Source organism: Varroa destructor, unplaced genomic scaffold (assembly GCF_002443255.2).
Source record: "Varroa destructor unplaced genomic scaffold, Vdes_3.0 BEIS01000001.1, whole genome shotgun sequence".
Classification (NCBI taxonomy): Eukaryota; Metazoa; Arthropoda; class Arachnida; order Mesostigmata; family Varroidae; genus Varroa; species Varroa destructor.
The window spans coordinates 48,700,670-48,716,648 of record NW_019211454.1 but is presented as its reverse complement, the minus strand read 5'-3'; the positions used below and the strand labels follow the sequence as shown (position 1 = coordinate 48,716,648).

The 15,979-nt window shown below is 41.0% G+C and overlaps 2 protein-coding genes and 1 long non-coding RNA gene across 5 annotated transcripts in view; 2 read left to right on the top strand and 1 right to left on the bottom strand.

The window, feature by feature from the left end:
- The first annotated feature begins 2,089 nt into the window (after positions 1-2,089).
- On the top strand, positions 2,090-4,812 carry LOC111243400 (uncharacterized). Its single transcript, XM_022788895.2, has 3 exons — positions 2,090-2,191; positions 2,355-2,801; positions 3,176-4,812. Exons 2-3 carry the CDS (start codon positions 2,482-2,484, stop codon positions 3,831-3,833), a joined length of 978 nt encoding a protein of 325 aa, XP_022644630.2. The 5' UTR covers positions 2,090-2,191; positions 2,355-2,481; the 3' UTR covers positions 3,834-4,812.
- A 1,268-nt stretch (positions 4,813-6,080) lies between these two features.
- Positions 6,081-12,438, bottom strand: LOC147758750 (uncharacterized). The gene is made up of 3 exons (XR_015319685.1): positions 12,065-12,438; positions 9,328-9,444; positions 6,081-9,046 (listed from the first exon to the last, which is right to left on the bottom strand). It is a non-coding gene; the product is annotated as an uncharacterized LOC147758750 (long non-coding RNA).
- A 166-nt stretch (positions 12,439-12,604) lies between these two features.
- The window catches only part of LOC111243401 (frequenin-2-like), a 97,350-nt gene continuing 93,975 nt past the window's right edge, over positions 12,605-15,979 (top strand). For 2 of the 3 annotated variants that reach the window (XM_022788900.2, XM_086978240.1), the window contains exon 1: positions 12,605-13,321. In XM_022788900.2, coding sequence (XP_022644635.1) covers positions 13,258-13,321 — 64 coding nt within the window. In that variant the 5' untranslated portion in view covers positions 12,605-13,257. The remainder of the gene's footprint in view (positions 13,322-15,979) is intronic. The other variant, XM_022788901.2, reaches the window with a different exon arrangement.

The following is a 15,979-nucleotide window of genomic DNA, read 5'->3' as shown; positions in this document are numbered from 1 at the left end:
GGATATGTTCACATGTGAGCATATCAATTTCTGATTAATTAACTATTCTGTTTAAATTGGTATTTGACAGAGATGGATAAGTTATTTTATCATGTAGCAGCCTTTTGTGTCATAGCAAACGGGATTGATTCCGCCCTATTCCTGTCTAATTATTGTCCCTACCGTTTTGCTAAGCTAACTTTGTTGAGCTATGCTGTCCTTGAAAGGTAACTAACACAACTTTATCAATGGAACAATATATATAAGAACGTTGGTTGACATGTTTCAGTACTTTCTGATCTTTTTTGTCTTTGTAACAGCGAGATTTGACGGGACGCAGCTTGGGAATGTCGAACACGCATCATTATATATGCCCGCAGCAAAAGAGGCTTGTGGAAACAAGTGTATTATAGCATTGTAACACAATTCTGTATGGTTCGGATCTACAGCCAGAGGTCCACATCTTACCATTTAACGTTCTATGTCGTTGTTACGGTTGTTTCTTATACTACACTAAAAAGGGGTCAAGTGAAGCAGTTAAGTGATTTACCATTTTAACGTTCCTGGCTATGAGAAAGCTCCATTGGCCGCCGTGAGTCGTGAGCCACTTTGCCACCTCTGCGTTTCTATCGGCTAAACGGTACATTCGCATTACACAACACCTTTTCCGAAATTCTATTCTACGTCTATCAGTCTTGCTATTCCATGAAGACAACTGTGTTTTTATAAAATTTTATTAGTTGTTTAAAGATGCCAAATAAATAAGTACTCTAGACGAGTATTGATTTGCGACACGCTCAAAATAACAACAATATTGTGGTTTTTTAGGACGAGCAGAAACAGGCAATTTTTACGATGGTATCATAACCGACGTAGTTCAGATACAGGTTCGCACAGATAATCTATATAAGCCCATCCCTATCGACAAAATCCTAAAGCTAGCTGACAGAACCTAATAAGGATTTTTGTGAAAGCCATAACAAATTTTAGCGCAAGACTCAAGGAAGCTTTAATCTGCCCCCTAAATAAGGCTCAGGTTTGACGACGGCTTCCATCTGCGGACATAACGGAACTTCTTTCGAAAAGTATATAGGGGCAATGTTCCTCGAGTGTCAATATGAAAATGAAAGCAACGAAGCGGGGTAGAAGCCAAAACGCTGCTTCAGATGAAGGAATAATATCGAAGGGTCTACCAGCAAAAAAAATGATCAGCCCGCAATATCTAAGGGAAGTTCATACTCGCGAAGGCTTGTAGAGGGCAAAATAAACGCAAGACAGACGATCCGCTGGAAATAATTTGCCGAAATATTTGATAGCTATTGAAATTTGGCGGGAAGTTTCAAAGAAAAATGTGCCCATTTAGTCAAGAATGAACGGAAGTAATTATATAAGTGCATAGCTACAGTCACTCCTAGCTGGAAAAGCTTTGTACTGCTTACTTTCAATGGACAACTTAGCCGTTGTGGATATTCCGTTTCATGCACAAGATCCCTTACTGAGGTCACTTCCTTCGGCGACTTCAATCTATTAAACAGTTTCGCCAGTCAATTATTTGCAAAAGCAAATAATTGACTGGCGAATAAAAGGCAACCGTAACTGGATAGCAGCAGGTGAGACTCGGGCACAAGAGATATTGAAGGAAAAAGGATGGGTCGCTGAACGGCATGGCACACAGTGCTGTATCTGGGTTAAATGGGAGAATTATTCATAATTAGTGAATTCAACCGAGCTTCACACTCGACTCACACAAGATAGACCTCTAAAAAACCGTAACTAGATACTCCACTGACCATACGTTGTTGTTTACGGGTAGAAACGAAGCTCAATCTAAATAGGTATAGTATTGAAATCAAATACAACTTGATCGAGACGTGTTGATCAATAATAACAGGATGATGTCTTCAAGAGGGCTTTATACGTGCCTAGGTCAGAATTTTGTACCAGTATGCCAGTCGGAGTGGCTATACTCATCAGAATGTCCTGGAACTCACTGCGGCTGCATGAATGAAAAGCACACTGTTCGCGACTCCGCTCGCCTGAAGACCACTCCTTCAGGACCGGCATATTGCCGATGTGGTGCACCTCGTGTCCCGACTCTTAATCACTTGTTCTTAACTGAAGATCTAACAAAAGTACCTCCACGCCTTAAGTATGATAAGAGTAAATATCGCAGTGTTCATGTTGATGGACGAACTTATTTTCTATTACAAAGGTGTGTATATCTATCGGTGATGCCTTACTTGCGAACAATTTCGAGTTTAAAATAGTTTTTAATTTTCCTTAGTTCTTTCAAATTATTTTCTCTTAAATTCGATCCGTATGAGAAATACAAACATGAAAATGTCTATTTGTTGCCTGTTCTGTGTTGTCTTAAGCAGCGAGTACGCTGGTCCGTTATGGACAGAAGAACAGCATAGCGATTCGGTAAGAGGTCAATTGGCACTGAACGATGCTGGGGGAACCGTTGAGTTTGCCTGTGGTCATGGACACGATAATCAGCAGATGAAAAAATGTCTAAAGGACAAACGCATCTTTGGAAGCCATCTCGGTGCTCGGCCTTCTTCCAGAAGGCCGCAGGAGAGTTACGAAAACCTTGAGCGGTTAAAAAGAGCAGAAATGCGAAACGATGACTTCAGAAGGCCAAGGGAAGTTATCCATAACCGAATTCTAAATCCGGGGCTCCCTAGGCGAATAACTCATCTGATTGTTCCTCGTCATAGACGTTCTTCCATTTCTGTCAGCGGCTCTGAAGTACGCCCTTCTGTTCTACGGGAAGCCAGGTCATGGGGCACATCTGCGGCTTTTCCAAATGGGCGGAACAGGTTAACTGACTATAGTTTGACTCATTCTTAGCTGTTTGTACCCCGACGTATGGGTTCGTCGTTTCTAGAGGTAGAAAAGTTTATAATAATGCAGTTTTCTAATAAGCTATAAGAATAGTTTGTAAAGCTGCAGTCCGCTCCATTTTAAACAGTTCCGAAGCGCTTGCGTTAAGTGATCTGGTAGACATGTTTAGCACGTGTTGCTCTGGATGAATTGGGTATAGTTCTGACAGGTTGTAGTGGGTTTATCTCATATCACTGACCCTTAATAATTTAGAGCTTTATCTACGTTACGAAACCTAAACGGTCTATGGATTTGGTTGAAGCGTCAGATTGTTTAAGGAGACTAAAAGATCGCTCACTATCGCTTTCAGTCGTCTGGAGATACCGAGAACCGCTAACGATGGATATAATCAAAGAAGGTCCAGGTGCCGATCTGGGAAGCCCAAGTACCTGAACAAGAAATCGTCACTAGAACAAAAAATTGCTGAAACCGAATGTTGGCGTGTCCGTAAACATGACGCCAAGTCGAAAGTGACACAGAATCATCAAAGACCAGCTATAATAAAGCAGGAGCAGGTTCGACGCATCCCAAGGCGGTCAATAGGACGTTCCAAGTGTGAATTATTGGGCACTGCTACAGTTTACCGAACTAACGCCAATAATGTGGGTAAATCTAGCACAATCAAGCTAAGTCGCGATGTCCAGAATGATTCCGTTGCATCTCCCGAGAAGGTTTGGAGAGAAAAACAGACGCCGGATGCAAAAGAAATTTCAAATAACACTCACGACCGACGAAGAAACGCTGATGTCCACGAGGCGGACGCATCATCGCTTGATTCATACGCTAGAGTTACGGCGGATAATGAGGTTGTGAACAATGCATCCGTGACTACAAACGAAAAGCTTTCTAGCCCCAAAAGTAACCGGCATCGATCTGTCACATTCAAAACCGGTGTGACTAGTCATGATACGGCCCCGAGGACTTCGAACGATAAATGCGATACTATTAAAAGTTCCCCTTCATTATAACAGGAGGAATAGACGCTGAGTAGCAGGTTACCACAGTGGCAATCTTATTCCGAACGAAACGACGACTTTGCACGTATAGCAGGTCGTCTTGACGCTCTGCAAAATAGTCAAACTTTCAGGCTCAGGAGAAACTTCGTTTTTCTGAATAGAAAACAAATAGGAACATGGCTCCTTCTAATATATGTGACTAAATTAGGTGTCCAACTTTTTTTGTCAATACCATTGTAGGAAGTGTATTTAATCTGAGACCAACGGAGGAAGTTTCGCAACATTTCGTTGTTATACCCATGCTGAAAAAACTTCATCTTTTAATAACATTAAAAATAATAATCACGGCACTAAAATGCGATAATACACAGACATAGGTCACGATCAATTTCGGCGCTTGTTATATTCCTTATAAGCTAACCTATCTCCTGTGAAATCCGTATGTGACTCGCCCTATGAGAGATACAATGCATTTTGCAGCTATTGAGTAACAGCAACAGGAGAATATTGACTTTTGTTGAGGTGCACAGTCAGACAAAATCTTAGTACCCCACAGGGCAAAACTGATTTTCGTCTCAAGTGAGGGAAGTTACCAGAAGTTATCTGAATGGAACACATTTTTTTGACTCAATAATTGTGAATGGGTTCTACGTTGTCATATCATTACGCGTAGTTTCTTATAGACGCTACTGAAGTAAGCATATAAGGAAGACTGTTAACATTGCAGCGAACAAAGCAATTTAAGGCCAACTGCGCACCTTTTATAGTTTACAACGGTACGGATTATAATAAATAAAGCTGTTCATTATAGTTCCGTTTGACCTGCATCGCTTTTAGGTGTTTCCGTGTTTTCTGTAGTTAAACTTATAGCAATTTAGCGATGAAGGCAGCGTAGCGTATAAATGAAAACAACCAAACACTTTTGTGCAGTTATATCAAGTTGGGAGTTCTTTTTTTTCTGAACTAACGATAGGGCGAAATAGCCGTTCTTATTTAGCCGGCCCCCTCGCGACTTCGGCCTCAGCCGATTCGTCAGAAGTCCTATGCAATTTACATATTTAAAATGAATGTGTGGCCCTTTATCATACCCCTGTTTAACGAGAACAACAACAATTATGCCTGACATCCCATAACACATCCCTCCATGTGTAGCCAACTATTTCACAAGCAACAGGGCAAAGTCTAGTGACAAATTAACGCCGGCGGTTACGACGCTGCGATTTTAGGCTACAGAAATTTGAATTATGCTTAGATGACAGGAAATGTAGTACAAAATAGTCTTGAATTGACTGTCCAACCATATGAATGCGCTACTAGTTTCTAACGGCTATGCTGTTATGCCCACCCCACTAACTGTGAAGGAATTCGTTACATGATCTATGATTACACGTTAGGACTTCTGCTACCGGAAGTAAATTTTCTTCAGCGTTTAAGATAACACGCCTACTAGGCATTGCGGACGATGTTTGTTCAACGTTAGGGACGACATCTATGTAGTTAGCCTTGTGCGTATGTCTCGTCCTCAAAGACCTAATTTTGGGCACGTTTATTAGAACGCTAGAAAAAGAGGTGTGCCCATGTCGTGTAGATGTATGAAATATATCTTGACGGCCACGTAAGGCCCAATACCAATTATGTGGAACAATTATTCGAAGTATACCCAATACATAGTAGCGACACCTAGCGACAAGCTAGTACATAGCGTCCACCAGCAGTATATAAGTACAATCCATGTAGCAATTGCTACCAGATATAAGTGACAGTGGTTAAAATGTAAGATCGTCTTTCTTCGAAAACAGCCATAAGCGGCACATACGTATCGAAAATCAGCTAGGAGAAAGAAATAAAAAAAGCAATAAGTATGCAAGTGCTAAACTGCGTGGACGTGCCTCGCAGGACTAGAGCCGTGACCTCTATGGTAGTTTCAAGCTCCCGCCATTGCGCCCATCGTTTCGAATTTAGCCATCGCGTATTTCGTTTTGTCGTTAGTCAAAATTTACGTGCTATTATGTGTGTATAAGTTTTAACATCTGAATCTAGTTAGTAATTCGTATGTATACAGGGCGTTCGCGCTGATGTAGTATGACGGATATTACCAATGCGCAAACATATGTTAATGTTACTTAGTTATTTTAACGCTTTACTGCACTTACAAGTTAGGATCGACGGAGCTCTGAACCTCGAACGGTGCCTGTCAGTAGTCTTTACGGTAGTTTAGTAACAGTACTTATTTAATCTAGGCCAATATAAGATGGCCTAGCTTCAATGCTAGGCGCAAAACAGTACAACAGGACAAGAAAAATAATCGACTGAATTGATTACCGTAAAACAGCCTAAAATTCGAAACATTAGATTCGTCTCACTCGTCACGAGCATTGCGGTGGTGGCTAAAATACCCTGAATTTTTAGAAGATATCAAAAGCTCTGGTGCATTTAGGAAGTAGAAAAACAGTTTGGCCGTTGGATATATTGTATTTTAGGACTGCGTTATAATCCATCTACTATTTTGGCGACAAACATTCTTGGCTAGAGATTTCCAAAAATTAAGCTTTAGATCTAGTTTGTTTTCATATATTATTGGGGTATATAGGATCAATAGATATATTATCGCTAAAAGAGTATCGTAGAGTAAAAGGCTTGTGTTGAAGAATGTGTTTTATGGTTGTAAAGTTTATGTAAATGAAGATCGGGCGGAGTTTGACACAATCGGGGATAGGGCTTCCCATAAAAAATAACGCCAACAACTACAAAGCTATTCGATAAAGTATCTGATCGAATCTAGTAAAGATGTAAAGATAAAGATAAATGACAAAATGAACCCCAGTGATTTATCAACCGCTGTTATTCGAAGTCCAAACTTACTGCCAGGTTGAGCAAGTGGCTTCTGCCATATCTTCGTGAGGCCTGCTAACTAACGATCTTTATATAATGTACCTTGTATCTATATGCAGCACACTACATCTTAGTGTTTGCATGCTTAGCATGGAGATACTGAATACGTGCTCTAATTTTAGTCTGAAACGCGTTAGAGGTAAAGTCCAGGATGCAGCCGGCCTAGTACTGGGCATTATTAATATAAGAGTAAAAAAAGTTATTCATCGTACTACTATATGTGTTTCCCTTATCTACGTATAGTTGCCTTCTCTTTACATTATAGTGTTTCTACAAGACTCACATCAACAGGTAGCTAAGTCTAATTGCCATAGAAATGTCTAGGGAGAGTCATCCCAATGACTTAACTTTTGTTGACGTGAAAGTGTAGCGAACCTTAAAAAGGCCGGATATAGTTATGTAGCATAGAAGCTTCTAGAAGTGACAATAGCTATCAACTGCTTGGTTGGACTTCGTGCTTCGGGTAACAGAAGTTGAACCATATGACTCGTACCACAATTGAACCGAGGAACTTTTGGCAACACATAAAACGTAGTTAGCTTATACTATATTGGTATTTACAGTTGATATTGGCAAAGATTCGGAATTTTTTATCGTCTACGTATTGGTCACCAGTAAGTTAGAATATTCCTTGCTGAAATGAAAAAAGTTTTACGCCGTAATATCACAGAACAGATCTTTATGGTTCAGTATAACGTAATAGTTCGGTTGGCCGTTGTTATTAATGTTACTAATATACATTTTTGTGGGCACTACTAATACTAATTCGAGGAGCAGGGTTATGTCTATTCGGTTATCACTTCTACATGTAGAGCAAATAATGTTAACACATTTTACTGCACATCTGTATGGACCTATAGAATAAATAGACATCGTACTCGGTAGTTTCTCATAGATTCGTTAGTTGCATTACTTTTTCTATCAATATACTAAAACCATTTTGTTTTTGTGTTTACAGCAACACACACAATTTGTGTACTAACGAATACGTTTTCGACTAAGTTCAAGACACTAGTTTATCACTGCAATAACTTAAGCACTGGTAATTCTTTTAATGAAAAATAGAGATCCTTTAAAAGAAAAAAATCGGCATGAGTAGTTTTGTTGCTCTTACTAAACCACGCCTCAGTTTAATGAATATCTTACTATTTGAGTTGTTAAGTTCCTCGACGTCTTAGTAATAATAAAGAGATCTAATCGAGTTTAAAGATATATTTTCTAGCTCAAGTAAGCTACTGCTGGCTATATAGGTGATTGCCGCGAAGTTAAACAGCAGTTTCTGCACACATCTAAGAATGTCCTTTTTGTTCGTACGGGAAAGCGCAATCTCATGGTTCGTAGCAGCGACGCAGCAGCGTCTTTGTCACTGGGCCGACTAGACACCGTTATTGCGCGAGCAGCCGGATGCTTTGTTCTCCTTGCTTTTGTGCTAAAAAACTTCCTCAAAAGGGGCCTTTGTCAAACCAATAGGACACAAGGCAGTGTGCCAGTAAATGAGCGTGTAAAGCCTACTAGCCTTCATCTCTTCGTCCATCCCCAATCGTCGTCTGGAAGTAACTCGGAGCCGGTGCTAGAATCACAGCAGGCGACATACCGTGCACAGGCCTAGTGTAACTCCGACATTAGCTTACCCCCTTTACCATTTTCGGGCGTTTCTAGCGATACACCGAAGAACCCGCCCACAAAGATTTTTAGCTGTGGTAGGCGCCGTAAAAAATAGATGCTAAGACTCCCGGAGAGCCGTCGCCTGCTCACAGCCTTCAAGCGGCGTCGGAGGAAGCAGGACGTTTTTTTTTACAAACGATAATATCGTTCTATTGTCAAAGGAAGGTGTGTATACGCCTGCACAGAGACACAAACATTCAGCCTGCCGGTCCGGCTACTTTTTTGAAAATCGCTGTTTTTTCTTCGCCTAGTAAATGGACTAGCGCGTTTCCCCGGTCGATTCCGATTGAAGCCATCCGTTATCTTACGTTTAGAGGCCGATTGTACAGAAGATGCCACGTTTGACAATAAAATAAGCGACCGTAATCGACTGCTGTTCTAATAGATTTAATAAGTTTTCCGTGACCGAGTGTTTGCTGTGTCGCTGTGTTTCGGAAAACGTATGGGTGATAGATACCTATATATACATAATGGATGTCTGAAATCCGGCTTACCTGCGTAGCGCGACACAGTAACTTGCCATAGCACCATTTCATGGCAAGAGTATTAAACTGATATATTATTATCTTTGTTGCCCATTTCCATCCGCTTCTAAGCCCTACCGCCTGCCTCGGTTAATCGAAGTCGTAGAAGCAGTAAAATTGGCTTTCTCGCTCGAGTTGTTCCTACTGAACAAAACGAACTGTGATCTTAGTAAATTGTATGCACCTGTCCAAGTTGAAACTTAACAAGATCTTACAGTTTTTGTTCTCGGAGTATGCTTTACGCTGTAATTTTAGCTGTATTAGATCCCCTTCTCTATGGCACGCTTGGCTTGATATAAAATCCTGGAATGGGCATTTTAGTTAATTAATCTTCACACGCCTGAAACTTGCTCTGGTAAAAGGTGTCGCCAAGGGCGCACGCGACAGTTGCATAAGAGAAACGTAAACACAATGAAACAACTTACCTTGATATTTTCCCGTAAGGCATGCCTGCGTCCTAAAAGGCTTACGAATCCTCGCGCCCTGCTGTATCAAACGTTATTCGCTCAGTGTTGTGGATGCGCGTCTAACGTTGGACGGGTCTGCGAACACGACAAACCGCATAGTTGCAAATCGAAAAAGGTTTGGCAGTATTCACTAGAACCTTAGTGTTATCATAGTTTACGCTTGTGTTGAAACAGCTATGAATTGATATATATATGCCTCGCAGGAATGCATTCTTTGCGCTATAAAGAGACGTGGTTCTAGTAACAAAAGAAGGGAGTAGAGTACGTTTAACTTCACAAACTGCCGTTAGTTTTTTCTTTCGTCCACCCTCTTGGAAATGATTTTGAGTAGCCTATACACATTCAAATAAATTACGTAGCGCATTAGCATCAAAATAGCGCTCTTATAGAATGCAACTCCTCCATCCATTAAGTTAAGCGATGCTCTCCGTCCGGAGTAGCGGAATTGCGATTTGTTCATAGGCCTTTTCGGTCCGCTCCGACGCAGCTGGGCCCTACACTAGACGCTTGCTGGCATTCGTCGAGAACATATTTATCATGGTGCGGAACGGTTGGCCCCAAAAAATGGAAACAAGCGTGTTTTTAGCGTCCCCAAAGAGTTTGCTATACGTTGTCGTTGTTACAGGTTCTGCAGTATAGCTAATAATAGGAGAGCCAACAATAAAGGATTTTTTCTACAGTTTTTCTTTTTCCTACGAAAAAGCCATGGAAAGAAAAACGGAACGGCTATCGTCAGCTATCCGTTAAGCGTCTTCCTCGAGGGAGGAATACGAGTGAGGAAGGTAGATTCTTAAGGGAAGACAAAGACCGAAGTCAAGACAAGCTCAGTCGTCGGTGTTCTATGCGAGGAATCCGACGAATGGCTAAAAACCCACGAAACCGCACGAAGTACATCGTAGCAGCTCGTATATCTGGCTTGGATGATATAATGCGAGCAGGTATTTTGCAAGGCGGCAGGCAGTCTGATTTAAAGATAGGGGAAAAGCTGCATTTCATGGAGTCACAAAGATGTTGCTTGTTAAGCCATCGAGCGAATTAGACAGAGTTTAGTTGATGCGAAAATTTTATTATGCAACTTATTCAGAAAAGCCAGTCACTCGAGCCATATTGCTTCGTACGATTTATATAGAAACAATGCGTGAATGTGACCTCCGTTATGGGCAGTGTTATCTGATATACAACAGTCACCTACTTTTATTGTGCGCATCTCAAAAAGCAACATAATATTCGATAAATGATCTGATTGCCAGGCTCATAGGTGAGAATTTGGCGGCGAGATGAGTTACTTCTTAGGCCGATGTTCCGTCCGCAATATTTTACAGCCTTTGGCTGTAACGTATTCTAGGCACTATTGCGATAGAGTTGGTGGAAAGGGCTAGATCAAGTCCTAACATACGCATGATTGATTCTAAGGTGTTTGTAAATATTCTATTTCTAGATAATCATCAAAGGAAACGCAGGTTAGCATTTAGGTTAGACACAGCCATGGCAGTCAGGAAGCGACGCATTACAAACACAAGCATAAACAAACTTTGGTTTTCTTTCTTGGTTGGCCTAAAACTGACCTTATCTCACATACCATTTCGTACAATGCCCGTTGGGCCTATTGTACAACGCGTTTGGTCTATAAACTACGACAAGAAACTTATTAGATGTAATTTGGCTTCTAACGAAAATTTCGAATACTGAAACAACGCAGTGAAGAAAACATAAATTACCTGAAAATAAGTTTATCGAAAATACGCTGATTCAGGACGTAAAATGTAATCAAACATACAATAACTGATGCACGAAAAAGAATAAATAAAAAATTTAAAAAGAAGTAGCTTGTCTGTTTGTAACATACATTTTATTGTCTGTTTAACGTGTAGGGGCACTCCAGCGCCATGTTAATATCAACATACTACGCTAAATCTGTTGATGATGCAGGCGAAAGCTCTGGCATGGGCGAAGTGATTCGTTCGACCGTAATACTATTGAAGGCACATAACGCTCTAAGTCAGTTTTGGGCTGGTCTTCGTAGTACTCTAACATACCGAGCAATCGTCTTGTGTCCTCCTTGCGTACCTTCAAGGGGCTAACGTTCTACTGACCAGTGTATCGTTGAAATGGACTCGTTGGCCGTGCAATTAAAAAAAAACCTTACACTCGCTTGAGTTCAATGGCAATTGATAAAATTGAAGTTAGATAAAATTGCAAGCTCTCCGGCCATTAAATCATGTTATGAGTTGTAAATGTTAACCCGCCTTGTCGCTCTCAGAAAGAATATCTTCTTCAACAGCAGATGGCCAGTTTGACTTAGACTTGCACTTGAATTTAAGTTTTACTGGGCGATTATTTGAAATGATTCTCCCTAAGTAATCGTCGGTGCTTGGTCGTCTAACATATAATGGTCTCAACCCAAATCTATCATTACTATCCATATATGTTATATTATAAAATGTGGCCGGTTACTTTATGGACCTTTAACTACAACCTTGGTGAGTATATCCCGCAATGTCTAATCAAATTAGATGTTCGGTGGCGATAGACTTAGTTATATATCAAACATAGATTAACTGGTTTTGCTAACTGTTTGATTAAATTGATCAAATGAATACGTAATACCAGATGAAAACTGCTGTGGGACATGAAGTTCGAGTCTCGACTATAAAAACTCGTGGTTGCAGTTAGGCGGAATTTTTGATGCAATTACCGTTTTTGTTAATGTTTGAAGCTCGCTATGAGTCCTAATTCCTCTTGATTTCCATGTTGAGGATCACTTTTATTCATTTCGATTTTAGATAACTACTTTGCACACCATATTGCTATTAGAGCTTTTTATTTAGCAGAATGAGAAGTTGTCGCAGAAGCCACTCTCGTCGACATTTACGTTTTCTTTCGTTAAAAACAGGCGCACTGTTCCAAAATGGATTACGCCGAAATACATACCGAAGTGCTTACACGAAACACTTAACTCACTTGTATCTTTTTTTAGGCTAGGGTTTCGTCAGCCGTGCACGCTGCTTTATGACGACGAGGAGCTCTTTTGGGTTGATTTTCTATTTGAGTATTCTAAATTGCGTTTAAGGCAACGAATGAAGGACCTGGGTTTAAACCGCAGGTCCAGTCGCTTTGCACCTGCAATAACCCTTTCTCATTCCGTGCCCTTGGCTGCCCTCTCCCGTAACACGTGCTCCACGAGCGCCCCCTGGACGACGGACTTGTAAAACCGTGCTACCGGCGACTGGTTGTGCCCTGCGTTGCATGGCTAACTCGGCGAGTACAGGTCATCCAGCACAGCCGTTACCGGCCTTGCTGAGTGCCTGCCATCTTCGCAACGTGCATCACCGCTGCGGACAAACAGAGCTTTAAGCCACAACAACAATCGCAAATTAAGTGCTGACAGCAATTAACAGCAGGAAACCCCTTACACAATTCCAAGTGCATTAATAATACTGAAAGAAACGACGACACTCCGAAGACAACATCGACAGGCATAAACAACTCAGAGTAAAGTTGCGTTTTTTCCTAGGGAAAGTCGGCCGACGCCGCCTTTCAAAGACAGAAGTGCGCCGAACAAAGAAGACGATATCACTGTGCAAGGAACTGCAGTTCGAGCGTTCACTTTTGTGGACGAGTTCGTGACAGGCGGAACTGAAAAGTTGTTTGATAGGTACTTTTGATAGTGAGCAAGTAGCGACTTTTAAGCGGATATTACGTAGCACTTGTTAAAGTGGATGCAGTTGCGGCCTTTGGAACGACAAGAAGTTGGCAATAAATTCGCAATTTTATTGAACAGTCAGTTGTTGAAGTTCTTGTAAGTTAGTGGTGTTGCAGTGTAGCAGTACGGCGGGAGTAACTTTGGCTAAGTTAGTGCGTGTTTGGTGTGGGTGGTGTCGAATAAAGATGGGCAAAAAGAACTCCAAGCTCAAGAAAGAACTCATCAAGGAGCTTGTCAACGACACCTACTGTGAGTTGAATATTGGCACCTTACTACCTGTCAAGTTTAAGTTGAGAAGTTTATCTTTACTCGCTCGTAGAGTAGCGTAGCGTAAGAGAAAGTGCATAGGTGTTGTTTTTGATGCTTAAACGAGAACTACGTGGATTGGCACATTGCCTAATGTGTGCGTATCATTTAGGTCTCGTTTGCGGCTTAATAGTACTTCATTACACAAAATAAATACAGTTAAATATCGATTTGAAGTACTGTAGTTTAGGATCGAGTTCGCACCATCATGTTCTTTTACAGGGACCTTTTGTCATTGAACTGCTTAATGTGCTAAAGGTTTAACATGTCTATATACAGTTCCAATGGAGAACTCTACGACGAGACTTCGCAACACATAGGTGTAAGTTGCTCCATAGCATCGTAATGTAAACACGTCAATGATGAGAAAAAAAGAATACTGTTTTATATATAGTTGCAGCCCAGCCCCAAGACCCACCAGACTTGGCCCGATGCTCTTAGGGTAGCGAAGCGTATTACAGAATATTTATTATAATTTGTTTTTTTATGATTTGTTGCTGTAAAGAATTTTCATTAGTTCAACTTCATCGATATCATACGGAAATACATAGCGAAAAGAAAAGAAAAAATAACATTATCACATTGGATCTAGCGGAAAACAGTTAAACCAACTTCTTCATTGCGTGTTTTTCGTCATTAGCATATGTATCAGGCTCAACGGCGACGACGCTACGCTTGAGCAAGATGGCCTTTCTGCCTGAAAAGGCATAACATTTTTTTAAAATAATGGGATTTATCCTCGTCACGGAGCCAAACTGCCACTTAAAAATATTGCTGTTTAACCTCATTGACTCGAAAAACATATGTACCTAAGCAGATTGTTATTGTCTGATAGGAAAAAACCGCAAACGAATAGACGAAATTCTCTCTCTAAAATGAGCTTTCGCAGAGTTCCATAGAATCTGTTTTTTATGAGTGAGAGAGAAAAGGCCTGGGCACTAACACGGTCTTCGAAAGGAATCGGCACCAACCTCCCTGAAATTCGGCACAGACTTGTATGGCTATTTAGGAAAGATGGACGAAAGGGTACATCTAGGGATAAAACAGATTGTAGGCATGACAAACTAACCTACTTACTGACGAACAGTAGCAAGCATAGCCAGCAGTAGCGCATATTGATTTCAACATGGCTTACGAGAAGGGGAAATGGCAACTCGAAAGCTCTTGCTGCAGTCCTATAATTGATGGCCGAACGAAACCATACTTGTTGTTGCGAGACGCTGCTTGATCAGTCGGAAAGACTAAGCGGAGTCCCCCGACGCCTAGCCGGGCAACTGACTAGCACCCAGTAGCTCCCCGAATTCACAGAACCCTCATGCACAAAGGCTCGTGCACAGTGCAGGATATCAAATTTTTGCACTAGCAATAGCCCAATGTGATCAACGAGCAAAAGCTTCGTTCAGTCGCGTCGAACGGATGTCTCATGTCCCTAGAACAGATGTAACCCCCAGGTCAAGGCTTTGACTTCATTCAAAGGAGCAAATTACTGCCTTATGAATAGAGACGAAAATGATGTCTCTTTTCCTGAGCACACATCCAAAGTAGACTTCGGCGGATGGGAGGCATTTTAGCGACTGCTCAGTGTGAATATCTAAATGGAATAAAGTCAACTCTTTGTTGGCCCTTTGCACATTTGGCCAAAACGATATTTCTGCTTTTACGAAAGGAGCCACATTCATTTTGGTCGGAACTTTGGTCCGCTGGAGCACATGTCTGGATACGCATGTCACTCAAGAAGAAATTTTACATCTTACGAGGGATTAATTGATTAGATGAATGAGTGGATAGCCTTTTTTAGACGCTGAGTTGGTACGTAGTCAATATGCCTACGGCACAGTGGGGTCGTACTGCAGGATAATATTATGCATACGAAAATAAGCAATATCGATTAGTTGATTTAGGACAGTCTCGCCTTAATGGACAGTGGGACCATAGCGTTCAAAAAACAAATTCATTAGGTACATTTAGCTGAGCTTTGACGACAGGTCGGCGCAAATGAGATGGGTGCAAATATATGATGTTTTTACGAAGCATTGTTATTATTATTATAGTAATATAGGGAATATAAGTGGTCAGAAATATAGCACTCGTGATGAAGCAGCTTCAACAGTTGTTTTAAAGGCGGGACTTGTACTAGGCTCTATTTGCCATCAGGCCAGATTTGTACCTGCGTGCAGCTGTTGTGATGGTAGATCAAATGTAGTTTTAGCTTTCTGCTCAAGCGTGCATCCCGAACAAACAGCCAGGCGATGCTAGCAATTTTCAAATCAATTTCTTGTATTTGCATTTACGACATGCTCCCGTCGGCGAGCAGTTGTTGTAATGTCTTCGGGTGTTTTTTGAAATAGAACATCCCATGCCTAGTAAGACATATAAGCGTCCAAGGAATGTGACGCATTGATTGCTGAGTTCCGAATAGACCGGGCTGTCATTCATGAGAAGGATTCATTCTTAGACATTGATATGTAGCATGATTCTGATATGTAGAGTGGCAGAATAAAGCACTGTTTTTCAGTGTTTCATTGTTTATCCTCATGTTATTTATGTAAAGTTTCTCTAAACTTTACACAAATAACATATAAATATATATATATATATATA

Bases quoted from the DNA above. Each gene is read 5' to 3' on its own strand.
- LOC111243400 (XM_022788895.2), top strand. From the start codon at position 2,482: ATGAAAAAATGTCTAAAGGACAAACGCATCTTTGGAAGCCATCTCGGT. The intron at 2,802-3,175 runs GTTAACTGACTA...TATCGCTTTCAG, and splicing joins TTTCCAAATGGGCGGAACAG to TCGTCTGGAGATACCGAGAA.